The sequence below is a fragment of the Lutra lutra genome, chromosome 13, assembly GCF_902655055.1.
Source record: "Lutra lutra chromosome 13, mLutLut1.2, whole genome shotgun sequence".
Taxonomy (NCBI): Eukaryota; Metazoa; Chordata; class Mammalia; order Carnivora; family Mustelidae; genus Lutra; species Lutra lutra.
In genome coordinates, this window is record NC_062290.1 from 14,351,279 (window position 1) to 14,367,231 (window position 15,953).

Consider the following 15,953-nt stretch of genomic DNA (forward strand, 5'->3'; position numbering starts at 1 on the left):
TTTAAGTACCACTTTGAACATGTCATCCCTATGTTCAAGGCCTTCAATATTTACCTAGTAATTAACAAAGTTTATAAGCTTTTGCTTAACAAATTAGGTATACAATTTGGATTCACATTCTGATTTTCCAAATCATGAGTTACTGATGATGATGATGACCATGAGGTATGAGATGGACGATGCCATCTTCAATTAACCACCTTTATCTATTTCACCCATCCCCCATCCCCTGCCCTCTGGCAACCACCAGTTTGTTCTCTATATTTAATAGTCTGATTTTTTAAAAAGTCTGACTTTGTTTACCTCTTTCTTTCTTTTTCCTTTAAAAATTCATCTTAAAGAGGAAATTTTTTTTTTATTAAAGAATAATCAAGCCTTGATTGGGATCTGAAATCTCTTCTGACTTTACCATGCACATTTGAGTTCACCTGTACCGATTGCTTCTCTTACTATTTTCACTGCATAAGAAAAAATCTTTTCTATTAAACAAGAACAGTGTTCCTGACAGTTCTTTCTTTCTGGAGTTAGCCTGTTAATATTTGCTGTGCTATTGTGAGTGGTTAGAAAAATCACCATGGGTAATTTTAATAATGTTTTCCAAATAACATTTTGAAATTCCCCCTTAAAGGATGCCAATAGGAACCACTTGAGAAATTTTTTTTTTTTTTTTTCTGGAGATTTGAAACTTTTTCAGTTGCTAAGGAAGTCAGCTCTGAAACATTAGGGTTACATATACTTTTGCTTACCAAAAGTTCTTTATCTCTTTCATGATTTATTGAATCTTTCCTATCCACAGTGTACTGTTTTACCAGTTACCTGGAGATGTTCTGTTCTTCACTTGGTTTTGCAAGCTTTTCAGGTGGCCCGTTGGGCTCTAGCTCCTCTCTCTTCTAGAGAGTTGTGAAGGCATTTATGCCTCTCATACCATCCTCAAAATCCCAAACACTCCTTCATTAAATCAGCCTGAGGTTCTGTCCAGATGCTTGATGGAAGAGTAATTAATGGTCATTGGAAAATGGGTCTAAAATATGCTAATATTCAGGGTTGCTCACGAGACTCTTGGCAATCAATCTTACCACTTTTCACAAATATCTGCCTATCCAGAATTTGAATAATCTCAAACTTGAAATAAACAGGGATTTATTTTTTTAAGGATTTTATTTATTTGACAGAGAAGACAAGTAGGCAGAGAGAGGAGGAAGCAGGCTCCCCTCCAAGCAGAGAGCCTGATGCGGGGCTCGATCCCAGGACCCTGGGATTCTGACCTGAGCTGAAGACAGAGGCTTTAACCCACTGAGCCACCCAGGCGCCCCTAAACAGGGATTTTTTTTTTTTTTTGGTATACCATAAGATAATAATAAAAAGTAATGAGACAAAAGAAAGTTCTAAAGTTTTCTTCTTGATAGATAAAATGTGGTTACCCTCATCTTTTTAACTTCAGATACACTGAATCAGTTTTCCCACATTGCCAGAATATCCTACCCTCCAACCATTTTTGATAAATAGCAATTTACCTTACTTGCATTCTTTAGAATGTCAGCTACTGTGACAGCTAATTTTCACAACTTGTTATTAGACTATCCATAGATGTGTTATCTTTGAAAGGTGATTAAGAAGAGAAATTCACTAATTACCACTTACAATTATCTAGAAAATTCTTTTAAATATGTTTGACATAATACATTAACAGTGAAAGGAAAGCAAATGTGTACATGATAAGCACAGAATACAATTAATTTGAGAAATGTGCTTTTTTTGTTTAGGGGAATTGTCATCCAGATCTTGAGTAAGGTATGAAATCCAAAAGTAACCCTTTACCTTATCAGATTTATAATAAGAGAATAATGAAAGCATTTATAAAAAAGATTTTTATTTATTTATTAGAGAGAGAGAGAAAACATGGGGGGGAGGGCAGAGGGAAAGGGAAAAGCAAGCTCCCTGCTGAATGGGGAGCTCAACCACATGGGGCTTGATTCCAGGGCCCCAAGATCATGACCTGAGCTGAAGGTAGATGCTTAACCAACTAAGTCACCCAGGTGCCCCGTGAAGGCATTTTTGAGGATATTTTTATGTATATGACCAAGGAATGGCAAGTTTTGTATTACTTCAGGAGATTTAAATAAGCTTGTTGCTATAGAATAAAAGTGGTTAAGCCTTATTAAAATGCATATACTACAGTAAATGTTTGGAGAATATCATATTAGAATATCATGAAAAATGGGAGGAAGAAAGGGGAATAGTTTTTTATTTTTTTTTTAAAGATTTTTATTTATTTATTTGACAGAGATCACAAGTAGGCAGAGAGGCAGGCAGAGAGAGAGAGGAAGGGAAGCAGGCTCCCTGTTGAGCAGAGAGCCCAATGCAGGGCTCGATCCCAGGACCCTGAGACCACGACCTGAGCCGAAGGCAGAGGCTTTAACCCACTGAGCCACCCAGGTGCTCTGGGAATAGTTTTACATATTCAATATGATTTGTCTAAAATTTCTTTCTACAGTCTTGAAAATTAGAAATTTTAAGTGCACTTCTTTCAAATAGCTGTTAATTATGCCTTAACAGTATACATGCATGAATTTACACATATATATAATGTCTATGTTATTTCATATAAACATACCCATACATACTGGGATATCTACATAGAGACATGACTCTCTGGATGAATTAATGTTTCATTTTATGCGTATACTATTACACTGTTTCTTGACCAGTGCTTGGTCACAAGCATTAGAAAAGCTTAGAAGGGATGCTATGCAAGTAAACAGTGAAATAGTACAACTTCAAGTCAACTGAGTAGAAAGCCTAGTTCACTTACGAGCATAGAAGGCTCTGTTGGTGACCTCACCTAAGTTCTGTTGCCAGTGCTCAGGACAGACCTCCAGATCCAAGTTTGCCATGTGGCAAGTAGTCAAGTTCACTAGGTAGTCTTGATAATTTGCGGAACTTGCTGAACTGCCGTCATTTGAAATGTCTTGCCCACACATGGATCAAAAGGCAGAACACCCTGTTCCAACAGAAAAACTAAGGCTCTTTTTTAGTACTCCTAAATATCACAACACAGCATTTTGAAAACATATTCCTTAGTACCGAGAAATGTTTAGCATAGGGTAGAAACATGAACACACGGGTATTGTGCAGAATCTTTTTACCCAGTCTTCCAAAGCAGAATGGCCTCTCTCACTCTGAGGCAATGACTTGTAAATCCGTCTGTTTACAGTATTCAGAATTTATTGCATGTGTTTGATTCAAATGAACGTGAACCAAGCAAAATCAGCATGGTCTGTCTGCCAAGCCCTGTCAGTGGCCTGGTGAAGAGATGAATGTGAGTCTATCTAAGAATATGAGCTTGTACATGTGCTCCATGGTAGAAATATCTCCTTTGTTAGAAAAATTCCTACAAACTGATGCCTAGAATGCCTTTCTCTGCCCACTTGAATTCTGTCAGCTCTTCAATGCCTGGTTCAAGTCTTCTCTGATCAACAAGCTCTCAGGCCTCCAGTGTCCTTTCCCTTTCTACTTTAAAGCTGTCGAACACTGTTATAACAGTTTAATGGGCCTATATCTCATTTTTCTTAATGATTCTTTCTTAAAAAGAATCCACGTTTCTTTCTTTCAAAGCACTTAACACATTGCTAAGAATAAACACACTCGATACATGCTTAGAAAAAAATGCCTAAGTGTACCATGTCCTCCCTACTTTTATGTGTCCTTGTGCCAGTCACAGGAGATAGATAATGCTGTTATTCTGGGGAAACTGGGAGCCCTGAGCTGGAATCCCAAACAAGCTGGGACACTTACTCTTGGGGAAAGCCTGGACCCCAATTTCATAAATCCTGTTTCTCGTCTCTGAGATGGGGATAACCATAGTTGCCACCTTGCTGGATTTTGTAGTGATTCCGTGGGATGAGGGGCATCAGTAGTGCCCAGTAGGTGGCAAGCATTGAGTATATGTTAGCTGCCCATCACATTTTACAGGTGAGAAGCTTAGAAGAGCACACAGCTAGTGTGTGACAGAGCCAAGCTTCAAACCCATGTCTCATTGACAAGACACAGATCATAGAATTGAATAGAATGTAGTCATATTCAGGGGAGAGAAATCCCTTTTTGCCTCTTACAACAGAGACACCCCAGCTGACCTGGGCTCTCTGGAGCAGCACAGAGCTGCTGGAGCTGGTCTCAGGCTAGAATTCACCCCTGTGTCCTCTCAGGCTGAGGCATAACTTGGTCTTCTGAAGCTGGACACCAGGGTCCTCACGTTCAGTCTCAAATGTGTGTCTGAATCCTCTCCCACTTGTTTAGTGGCAAGAACAATTCCCACTCTTTGCACATCTCATCATCTGATGGGCAATGGGCTGGCTTCCTGAGTCGTTTTGCCTGGAAATACCTTGTCTTTTCTCAACTTTGTAATTTGGAGACTCAGGCTTAAAAATTGAAGTCAGCACTATTAGTACTACTGCTATTAGTAACAGTACCTATTTATAGTGCTCTTACTATTTGCCGTGGATACGTTACATGTGTTATGACTAAAGTACTGCATGCATTGTTTCCCGTAAAACACAGGACAACCCCATGACAGAGCTATTAGTATCTCCATTTCATAGATGACACAACTGAGCATCCAACCATTACCGCCACTGCCACCAGCATCTCCTTTAAAACAAAACAAAACAAAACAAAAAACAGGTGTTTTGAATCCTTGCTTCCAGTATTAGGATGATTTTAAGTAATGCTACCAGTCTAATTATGGAGTTCTATTATCTAAGAGGCCTATAGTCATTATTTCCAGTCTCTGTGCATGAAAGTAGCTTCCAACCTCTGTAACTTCCTTTCAATTACTCAGTGCTATTTTAGGAACAGTAACAGTTCTGAATTGGAGTCCATTTAAATGAGTCAAAAAAAATTTTTTTTTTAAACAACAGTGTTTACTAAGAAAAGACTTCTCACTCTTCTGATCCCTTTTATCGGGAAGGGCTCATGAGTACAAGTCTTGATTACAGTTGCCTTCAAGACCAGTTTTGAAATGTCTTTCGTTTCCTTGAGCAATACATTGGTTGCCTAATCATACTATCCAACTGAAAGCAAGAGGAAAATAGAGTCAGTTTGACCTAACCCAAAGAAGGAACATGTTTCCTGGCATGAGAATGTGTCAAAGACAGCATAGCGTGTCCTGACTCCCCTGTGTCATCAGGGCTGTATCATGTGTTGTGGGTAAATTATCTATTTTGTAAGTTAGGCCAAAGTGTGCTCTTTCAGCTAACTGTGAAAGCACTCTCGAAAGCCCATGAAACCTTATTATTCTAATTATCAACACAAGGGGTTGATAAATGAATTATGAGGCCAGGTATTATCGCCATTAAATAGATCTCACTCAATTATTTATCCCTGGGTCTGGGGTTACAGAGCAGGGAGCTGTGCATACTGTACCAGGGCTGGCTGGAGCTCCAAGACCTGGAGACCGGATTACAGACTTGGCAGGCAGCTTCTGTTGAATGCAATTCAAGGGAGTGACACACATTTTTCAGTCAGACATTTGGATGGTTTGAAGCCAATGGATATTCAAAGTTTATCCACAAAATCTTATTCATTTTATCTGTGCAAAAAAAAAAAAAAATCCCTTTAAATTATCCAGATACCTACAAATGGGTAGGAAGATGAATTACCTTTAGGAAGAGCATAGACATTTTCTTGCTTTTTAGTTTTCAGAGGTTCTGCTCTTTTATTTTCTTGGATTCTGATATCTGTAATGGGCACGTTAGTATGATAAATATCAGTCAGTACTCCTCTCCATATTGGATAGTTTCTTTTTTTTATCTTATTCCTAATAGCACAGTGAAAGATGTTGTCTTCTGGTTAAGAAATCTGTTATTGGAGAGGATGGGATTAGGAGGCACTAGGTTTTTGTTGTTGTCCTCGTCGTTGTTTTTCTTTTTTCCTGAAATCATGCAATTCATCGCAAAGGTTAGCCTGGAAAATAGTGTTAAGAGATGTTCTGTCACTGAGTCACCAATTTCTTCCTGTGCAATGTCCCTTCTTCTAGGCCAGCAAGCTGCAAAATATATCCCTTATATCCCGAGAGCATCCTATAAGGAAGTTCAAGAATCTGTTCTTGCTAAAAAAAAAAAAATTACTTTCTTCCCACCCTGTAATCCCTAGCTTTGTTTTAACATCACCCCCTAGACTTCTGATGAGTTGAGTCCTGTACTTACTTTGGCAAGAGTGGGCAATGGGGAACAGAAGGAGCTAGAATGACTCTTTAGGGATCTTTCTGGTATAAAACTTGGGGAAGGTTATTTGGAGAACTGAGGAGGTGGGTAAGGCATTAGGACAGAGAAGAAATTTCTACCTGAGACTACGTGGAGTTGAGCGAAGTCCAGATTTTTATCTGAAAATCAATGTCAGAATATGTATGTTGAGGGTGGGGTGGGTTAGTACTTGGGAGAGAAATAGGAAAGTATGCCTAGCATCAGGAAAACTTGTCAGTTGAAGAAACAAATGATAAAACCTTGTTTAGATTGCTCCCAAGGAAAACCATATTTATAATAACTGACAAAAACCTTATGAATGCCATGTAAATAGGTTTCGATATTATTAGATGAATTTATGATTAATTTTGTGGTGATTGTAATTTGGTTATAACCCTGACTTGCTTCTCTCTCTTAAATCTTGCTAGTTTAATGATCCTATAATACAATCATCAGTTCACAAAATTAAAAATCTTGTCAGAAATATGAAGTAGAATAGCTATATCTTTACACTTATGGCTGTTGAGAGCAGTCATGTTTTCTAATTGGCCACTCATCTAGAAAGTGATGTAACTCTAAAAAAACAAACTGAGCGTCTTTTAAATTATCTGCTAAGTATCCAGAGTAGAAGATATGCCCATAAAGTGGGCACTTTACATTTGAAAAACACATTTTGATTTTATTACTAGGAAGAATGTTTGATTCTCTATTTACATGTGTTTATTAGAATGGAATGATGTGATGATTCCCGTGTATACTTGATTGTACGAATTTCAACATTTTTGATGCCAAATAATTGAACTACAGTCAGTTCCACTATAACACCATGTGTGGGTTCCTAAAACCCACCACACTGTGCAAAATAAGGCAATGAAAAACTACAGGGCTCATGGGAAAACTGGGGCCAGGGGAATACTACTCAGAAATATCATCAATGACACATTGACAAAGATGAGTATAAAATGGCGGCCAACAGTTTACACAAAATTTACATTATGCTTAAATTGTTCTGTAATGCATCAATCATGTTAAAACAGATTTTTTTTTCAGTTCTGAACCAACTGTTACAAGAAAATCCACTGTGTAATAATCCCTCCAACACTTCCACACTTTCGATCTCCCCTTCTTCTTACCACTGGGCGAGCAGGGAAGTCGTCGCTCACCCTCTAGTTTGTGTGTTGAGGAGTCTTGACCTGCTAAAGGCCATGAAGTAACTGAGGGAAACTGCAGATTGTGCTCGTGTGTGTGAATCCTGGGCATGCATGGTTTCTTCTGAGAAACGAACCTCCTGAATGTGTGTACAGAGGGGGTCAAAAGACAGGCAAGGTCACAGAGACAAATCACAGAAGATGGGTCAGAATTCAAGTTACAGTCAAGTTGAGTTTAGTTCAACATTGTATAAAAGTCTGTGAGGTAGCTGCCATGCTCACTCCTGCCATATCATTTCTAGAAAATATTGTTAATGCTTAAATGAGATATGTTTTCTTGATTGCATGGATGGGGAAACCCAGTCATGAGAGCTCAGTTTGTATTTTTTGATATGGCTTCATTAAACATTTTAGAATGTGTAGAATGTTTTAGAAACCATTTTGAAATTAATCTTCATAGCTCAGAGATGATGTCAAATGTCAGGGCCAATCTAGTAACTCTTTCCAATTCCAGGGGTCTGCTCTAGTAAGTTTTCTTTCTTTTTTTCTTTCCTTTCCTTTCCTTTCCTTTCCTTTTCTTTTCTTCTTTTTTATTTTCCTTTCTTTTCTTTTCTCTTCTTTTTTCCCCATTTTTTCATTTTTTAAAATACATATATATATTTTTTTTTCTTTCTTTTTTTTTTTTTGAGAGAGTGAGAGGGAGAGAGAGAGAGCACACAAAAGAGGGGAGGGTCAGAGAGAGAAGCAGACTCCCTCCGAACCGGGAGCTAGATGCTGGGCTCTGTCCTGGGACTCTGGGATCATGACCTGAGTGGAAGGCAGACACAACCAACTGAGCCCACCCAAGGGCCCCCTGTCCTATTAAGTTTCTGGGAAGACTCATGTAGAAGGGTACAATCCCAACGTTTAGGAGGGACTTTGCTTCAGAGCATTAATTAATGTGGAAAATACAATTATTGGATACTTCCCTCTCTATGTGTATCTCAAGTACACCTCTCAGCTCCACTTCCAAAAGGTTTAGGTTTATTAAGCACCTCCTCTGCTCAAAGTAGTGGTCGGTGCTGTGGGGGATACAGAAGGACAAGATCCTGTCCCTGCCATCAAGGAACTCATTGGGGGGTTCTGTCTGATGACTGAAGAGAATCTACTCCATTGCCCTCGTGTTTTTATGGCAGAATATGGGCAGGTGCAGAGACGCAGGTGGGTGAGGAGGCCCCACTGTGGAGTTACTGGCTAAGTCAGCAGGTGTGTGTTGGGTTCTGATCACTGGGTGTTATAAAATCACGAGTTTAGCACTGTCACTAATTTACTTTGTATTTTAATACGTTTATTTATAGTCCTATGTTGAAGGGTCTTACTCTGTAAAATCACACATTCCAGGGACCATTCAGCTGACAATGTTGCGGCTGTGCAAAGGCAGTCCAGATTTGGGTTCTTCTGGACGATGCCCTCTACAGCCCCTAAAAGATCAAGACAATCCTGGGCCACCTCTGTTCATAAAATTCTTTTCTCATATCCAACACACAACAATAGCAAAATTGGCCAAAGTTACAAAACTGCAGTACATTTAACATCGACCATTTTGCTGAGTTCATGGTTTTCTACACACACACACACACACACACACACACACACACACACTAATGTGACTGCTATAAATGTGTAACTATTTGGGAATAATGTTAAGGTTTATATTTGAGGCTCTTTTGGGTTGTGAAGCTCAAAATATTCCTTTCCTTTCCCTTCTTCCCTCAACCCCACTTGCTGATTGCTCTGTTTCAAGTCATAACTGGTTTTATGAGATTAAACACCAGGTCTGTAAAGTGTGTTTTATGTCAGTTTGTCCTAAACTCTTTGACTTTTTTTTTTTTTAAGAGTTTTAAAATAAATATTCTGACTGCCAGAATCTGAAGTCAACTTTGGATTCAATTTTATATGTGGTAGAAATGAAAAGAACTAGCATTCTCTATTTTGACACTTAGCATAAATTCCTTGCTTTTTCATGACTCCAGCTGATTAATAATAATAAGTGAGCCTAAAATATCTTATTCTTCCTGGCCAGAATTAAAAAGCTTAAACATCTATTACAAGCCCTGAGCTTGAAATAGAGCTTAAATTAATGTGCTAAGGTTCTAGAAGAAATAAGGCTGCAAACCTAATAAAATGAAATGTCCATTACCTCTCTTCCATGATTCTCAACTATCCCTCCTTTACCCTTATTTTATTTTCTCAGGGAAGCAAAAAAATTTGTGAGTGAAAATGAAGGAGCCCTTGGGAAAGGGAAAGGAAAGCGGTGGTTTGCATTTAAGATGATGATGGCCAAGGTAAGCATTTTCGCAACTCAGTTTAGTTGATGCCATGCATTCTCAATGGCAGCCATATTGATTCCAGGAGGGAGAAAATTGGTTCTATTATGGGAGAGGGAAAATGTCTTACATTTTCTGTGTACGAAGCATGTACACACATAAAGTAAATACACAGTATATTTTTGTAATAAAATTTGGGGCAGGATGTGATTTAGAAAACAAATAAAAAAGCCCCAAAATACTACTTAAAGGAGTTAAAATGAAAAATAAGTTGAGAAACATTGATTTATGGCAGAAGACTTACTTGTGTGATTTTTCTCACCCCTAACTGGCAAAGACTGTGCCCCTTTGATTTTTATTCCCTGGTAGTGAAGGGGTTCTGGGTTAAAGTTTCTTTCTCAAATGTCTACAAGTTTTAGGCCATATACCTCTTCTCTATAAATAACATCAACTACAAATTGAATAGAACATGAGAAAAAAAAGGGATACACCAATATAAACAGATTCTTGGAAAAGATAGAAAAGAAACTAACATTTATTTAGTATATACTATATGCAAAGCACTGAACTGAATCCTTCAATTAAGTTATCATATTTAATTCTCAAAGCAAAGTAGGTATGCAGGCATTATTATCCCCCTTTACAATTGTTACCCCACCTGTAAGCTAAGTGCATTTCCATACAATGGGGTTTTGTGAATAAAATTAATAAATCTTAAATAGGGAATAGAGATAGAAAGATTTATGATACATGTCAGGGATTAATTTTGCCTGTTCTTATCATTTAAGTGAAAAGAATCATATGATATTTATACTGTTGTTTCTGCCTTCTTTGATGCAATATGATATTCATAAGATATGTTCATGTTGTGGCCACTCTAGTTCATTTTTATCAGTCTATTGTAATCCATCGTATGAAGGCACCACAATTTGTTCATCCGTTCTCTTGTAGATGGGCATTTGGGTTGTCTCTAGTTGGGGCAATCTTTTGAACTTCAGACTTGTCTCATACTGTTATTTGGGGCCTACATGCCTGTCCATCTCACGTGTCATCTCAGGATAATGCACACTTAACGTGAAGTTATGCGCCCCATTCCCATTCTTCCATGTGGTCCTTGTGGTCCTCTTGACCATGGATGAACCAACATTGTGGAATAAAATGGAATGAAGGTCTTTTATAAAAACTGTGAATCTTTTTCTTCCTCCCTTTTCTGTGATACTATGCCTTTCCATTTAATTAGCTGCTCTACTTGTACCAGAATAAAAATTGTCCTATGTCGTAACACCATCCTGTGTTGAAGTCTCTTGTTTATGTTCAGCTTACTCTAGTAGACCCAGCAGCCCTTCAAGGCAGAAGCTGTGTTTTACTCATATTTCATCAATTTCTTCATGCAATGAATGAGTATTTAATTAAACACATACAATTTGCTGATCGCCTAATACCGGGTGCAAACTCAGTCCCTGCTCCCTTATTGTTGAGCAGAATACACAGATGTGTCTCAGCCTATTTGCTATAAAACAGGGGATGCATCAAAGTTGTTTTAATTGAATTGGTGTGGGGGTGGGTGGGGAGCAGGGAGGCAAGTAAAACCTACTGCTTTCCCTTTTTACAAAAATTCTTATGTGGCACCAGAGAAATCTTTCCAAGCTCATTGTCTTGTGATATTTTGGGTTGGGGGCAAAAGATAAACCTCTTGGCAAACAAGAGGCTGGGTTTTACTGTTGTATTTGGCTTTCTTTACAGAAATGGGCAAAATTTCTTCGTGATTTTGAAAACTTCAAAGCTGCCTGCGTCCCTTGGGAAAATAAAATCAAGGCGATTGAAAGTAAGTGCTCATGAGATCTCCTTAGATGGGAAGGTTGTTTATAAACTTACCAGATGCCTTTCTCAGTTTCTATACTATTGGGAAGGTTAAAAACAAGAAAACAAACAAAAATAACCATTTTGTACATTTTCTTTGTTTACTGTGAAAATTTGCGAGCACTTGCCAGTCACAGCATTGGAGACCCTGCTCTCCTTTTTTATGTTAGACCCAAATATTCTCATTCTGACCTTTTCTCTTCTATACAGGGAAGTCAGTATTGTGTCCAATGACGCTGAGTTATAAGTATCACGAGGAAGGCTGCGATTTTCTATTGGCAATGAATATGACATTGAAAATATATATTCTTGTGAGAGATAGTAATCAAAATGAACAATGTCTAAAAAGAATGAAGAAATCTTAAAGCCTCATTTTCAAATCTGAAGTAGAATAAGTAATCATCATGCAGGAACTTGCTATGTGAATGTCATATTGTGCCTTCATTTGATACGGTATTTCTAGGGTACAGAATATACTCCATCGAAAGCCTGTTTAGAACAGTGCTCTAGGCTTAGAATAAGGCAAGTAAAAATTTTAAAACATTGTAAATGTAATAAATAATTTTTAAACCTATAAAGGAAAAAATAAAACATAAAAAGAATATAAGAAGAGGGGCGCCTGGGTGGCTCAGTGGGTTGAGCCGCTGCCTTCGGCTCAGGTCATGATCCCGGGTCCTGGGTGCGAGCCCCACATCGGGCTTACTGCTCAGCGGGGAGCCTGCTTCCTCCTCTCTCTCTGCCTGCCTCTCTGCTTACTTGTGATTTCTCTCTGTCAAATAAATAAAATCTTTAAAAAAAATTAAAAAAAAAGAATATAAGAAGGGTAAAGAATATAAAGAAAAAGGGATAATATCTGAAACAATTCTGAGCATAATCTTGCCATATTTTGGTTTCTAAGAGTTTTGACTAGGATCTGATTTTCCTCCCTGACTTTTCAGATCAGGAGGCAGGTTTTCCTGCTGGTTAAATGTGGCATTGCATAATTGAAATGGAGGCTCCATAGGGAGAAAACACAGTTGATGGATATTTCACGGACATGATTGGGCATGTTTTAGGAGTGCCTCTCCTCAGTCTTCTGTCTCTCATTATCAGGTGGCAATGAATGAAAAATACATCAGCTAATTAATTGCACTTCGTCCCACAGATTGCTGTTACGCCCTGTCATTGCTTTATTTTCCTCCTTAACACTTGCTGTGTAAAATACTGTATATTTAATTTAGTTTTTAAGTGTAATTTCATTTCATTTCATTTTATGTTTACTTCTTCTGGTAGACTCCGAAAGCAGAGGTTTGGTTTGGTGTACTCCTGGATCACCAGACCTAAAATTTGCTTGACTTTAATAAATACGCATTGAATAAAACTAAATAGTAGATGTCCTTCAAATGTTTGCCATTCTAGGAAATGTGAAAAAGAATTTAGACCCAGCAGGGCAGAACAGACACCGTGGAATCCTTGTTTCAAGCATGCAGCTCAAATGTGGTACCTTGAAAGGCACTGAGGAGCGGAAAGCCATTTGGAACATTACGGTCTTGATACAATTTGTGTGGAAAGAACTCTGGATTTGGTTCTTTGCTTTGCTGTTCAACTCTGAGGCAGTCATTTAATCCCTCTGGGCCTTGGTCTATCCATCTATGAGATGATAGGATTGAATCTTGATAGTCATGAGATGTAGCCCAAGAAATTTGTAATAATGAGAGTTAAAATATGTACATTTGCAGATTATTTATTTGGAAGGTCCACTGTCTAGCTTGTCTCAATAATAATGTCCTGTCCACCTGTGTTGCAGTGGCTTATCTTGAGTGGGATAGAAACCAATGACTTTTCTTGCCAGGAAGCTCACACAGGAATGAGTGACAGTACGACTACCATCCAGCGTGTGTGTTACTGAGGGAAAGACAGATCGAGAGCCATTCAGTTATACTTTTAGTTATCTTCCTCCCTCCCCTCTTCCTCCAGGAAATTTGGAACAGTCAGCTGGATAACTCCAGCAGATGCGGATTATTTTCTCTTCCGTATGCAATTTTGGGTTTGATTAGGTTGTCCTGATTTCTCCACCTTTGTGGAGAAAGTGCTTTGCCTCACTGTGAAGAATTGATCCTTATTTTCTATTCCACCAACAACGGCCACAACCACCCCTCTTCACGTGTCACCTAGATACCCTACAGACACTTCATATAATCTCAAACATGCTTGCAGTGTGCCCATTATGCTTCCTATTTTCAAGTCGCAGTTAAATCAAGGTCCCAGAATGAGTCACCAGAGGAGCTGAGAAGTCAGGAAGTCTCTCTGACTCCACAGCTTATGGTTTTTCTCAATGGGGCTTACTCGTTTGTTACTTGAAGGAAGATTTTATAAACTTTTCCTTCTGCCTCAGAAGGAGCAGTTAGAGATTTTCTTGATCATTATCTTATTTGGGAAATTGTGTCCCATTTTCTCATGTGTTTATTTTGAATGAGTTATTTGTCTAATTATGTACTTAAGTTTCTTTAAGATGCTTAATGCTTTATGATCTTAATGGTAATCATCAGGACATCATATGCTTTTGGGCTATTGTAGTAGTTGACAAGTGGAAAGCCTCTCTAAGAGGCTTAGTATTAGTATTAGTAAAGTCATTGGGTTGATTGGGTTGTACCAGCCATCTTCTAGAAAGTACCCCTCGGAGGACAGGGAGGCAGGCATCTGTGATGGTGTTTGAAACTTAAGTAAATGGAAATTGGGAAAGAGATGGGGCATGCTATCAGTTTTCTAAAGGTTGAGGTTCTTTTGCCCCTGACTGGCTCTACAATATGGATAATCCTTTTATACTTGGGGCCTCTGTTTCTACATTTGGACCTTCCCCCAAATTTGGGGTTTAATTGGTTCCTATGCAAGGCAATTTCCAACCTAACATTCTATGATTTATAACTTACAATCAGCTTGAGATTTATATATAAGCAGATGAAGTTCTTTGTACTTTTGAGTGATAAATAATTGAAATGGTTAAATGAAAAAGAGACTTACAGCGACAGAGGCCTGCATAATTTACCTTCTCCACTAGTTCTTCTTAGAAAAAAGTAGATTGAATCTGTACCCTATTTATAAAAGACATATTTCATATTGTAAAATAACACCAATACTTTTCCCTTACAGAAATGACCATTTAATCCTACAGAAGTGTCAGAAATACTATTATATTCCTTTTGAAAGTCAGAATAATCTAACATAATACCTCATTTAATCTTCAAAGTAAACTTGGCTGGACTGATTAATTGAGCAAATATTCATGGAGTACCTGCCATTATTCGGCCTGTTTCCAGGCACTGGGCATGCAGTACTGAAAAGGACAGTCAAGGCTCGATCTTACATCCAGTTATGTTAATATGCATGTGGGTGGGGAAGACAGGTCATAAAGAAGCAATTAAATCATGAAGAAATTTCAGATTGTGGTCAGAGGCATTTTTAAAACAGGAGCAGCTAAGTTCCATTCCAAAGTCTTTCTAATCCATTTGCCCTCATTCTCTGCTCAATCTCTAGATAATATTAAAGAAGTATTATTTAAGTGTGGTTTTTAAGAGAGTCCCAAATTGCCAGTCTTCTCTGAGTTTTCATAAAACTCTAATAATTGGCAGAATGGAAAGGGGAACTTACGTCTAAAACTCATGCTTGATCATATCTTGATTCCAGTAAGGCCTGGATTCCTTTGTGAGTGTGACTAGATAGTTACTTAAGGACCTCGGTGTTTTTTTGTTTTTGTTTTTGTTTTTCACATCAAAAATAGATTTGATCATTCCTGCCACAAAGGGATGCTGTGAAATTCTACTTCATGTGGGGCTGCCGTTGAATTTTACTGTCACGTCGGCCTTGTGAAGAGGCCATGCTAAGAACCCCAGGATTACCCACAAGGATAGACCGTATTAACTACATTGTATTTCGTATTTTGCTGGAAAAGCTGTGTATTTGTACTCCCAGGAAATATAGTCTATATCCATTGTGACTCCAGAATTATTATCAAAACCATGGATTAAATCATGGAATGTCCTTCAATCTGGAGATTACAAGTCTTTCTCAGAAGTGAAATCTACTTCTTCCTAATAGTAAAGTATGGCATTAAAATAAGGTGTGAGTGACCTATTTTTCAGACTGGAAAGATCTGTTAGATAGACAACCCTAAGAACAGAGTTTCTTCAAGTTTCATGTCTTCATGTTTCCCTACTGGCCTCAGAGCTGCAGAAAATGGAAATCAAATTTGCCACATTTAATTCCCCTAGGCCAGTTCGAAAGAAACTATGCTTCATGTCCTAGCCTAATGAGATGGTATTTATACTGTGCTCATACAGCAGGTGATTAAATTGGTCTTTTTTTTTCCCCCATTTAGAAATGCTCATATTTGTCTGCCTGTCTTATTACCCATCTGTTCAAGA

The 15,953-nt window shown here is 38.2% G+C and overlaps 1 protein-coding gene across 1 annotated transcript in view; it reads left to right on the forward strand.

The window, feature by feature from the left end:
* TMC1 (transmembrane channel like 1) overlaps positions 1–15,953 on the forward strand; it is a 147,037-nt gene that overhangs the window by 60,436 nt on the left and 70,648 nt on the right. The window contains exons 5-6 of the mRNA XM_047700537.1: positions 9,621–9,711; positions 11,437–11,518. Of these exons, the coding sequence (XP_047556493.1) occupies positions 9,621–9,711; positions 11,437–11,518 (173 nt within the window). The remainder of the gene's footprint in view (positions 1–9,620; positions 9,712–11,436; positions 11,519–15,953) is intronic.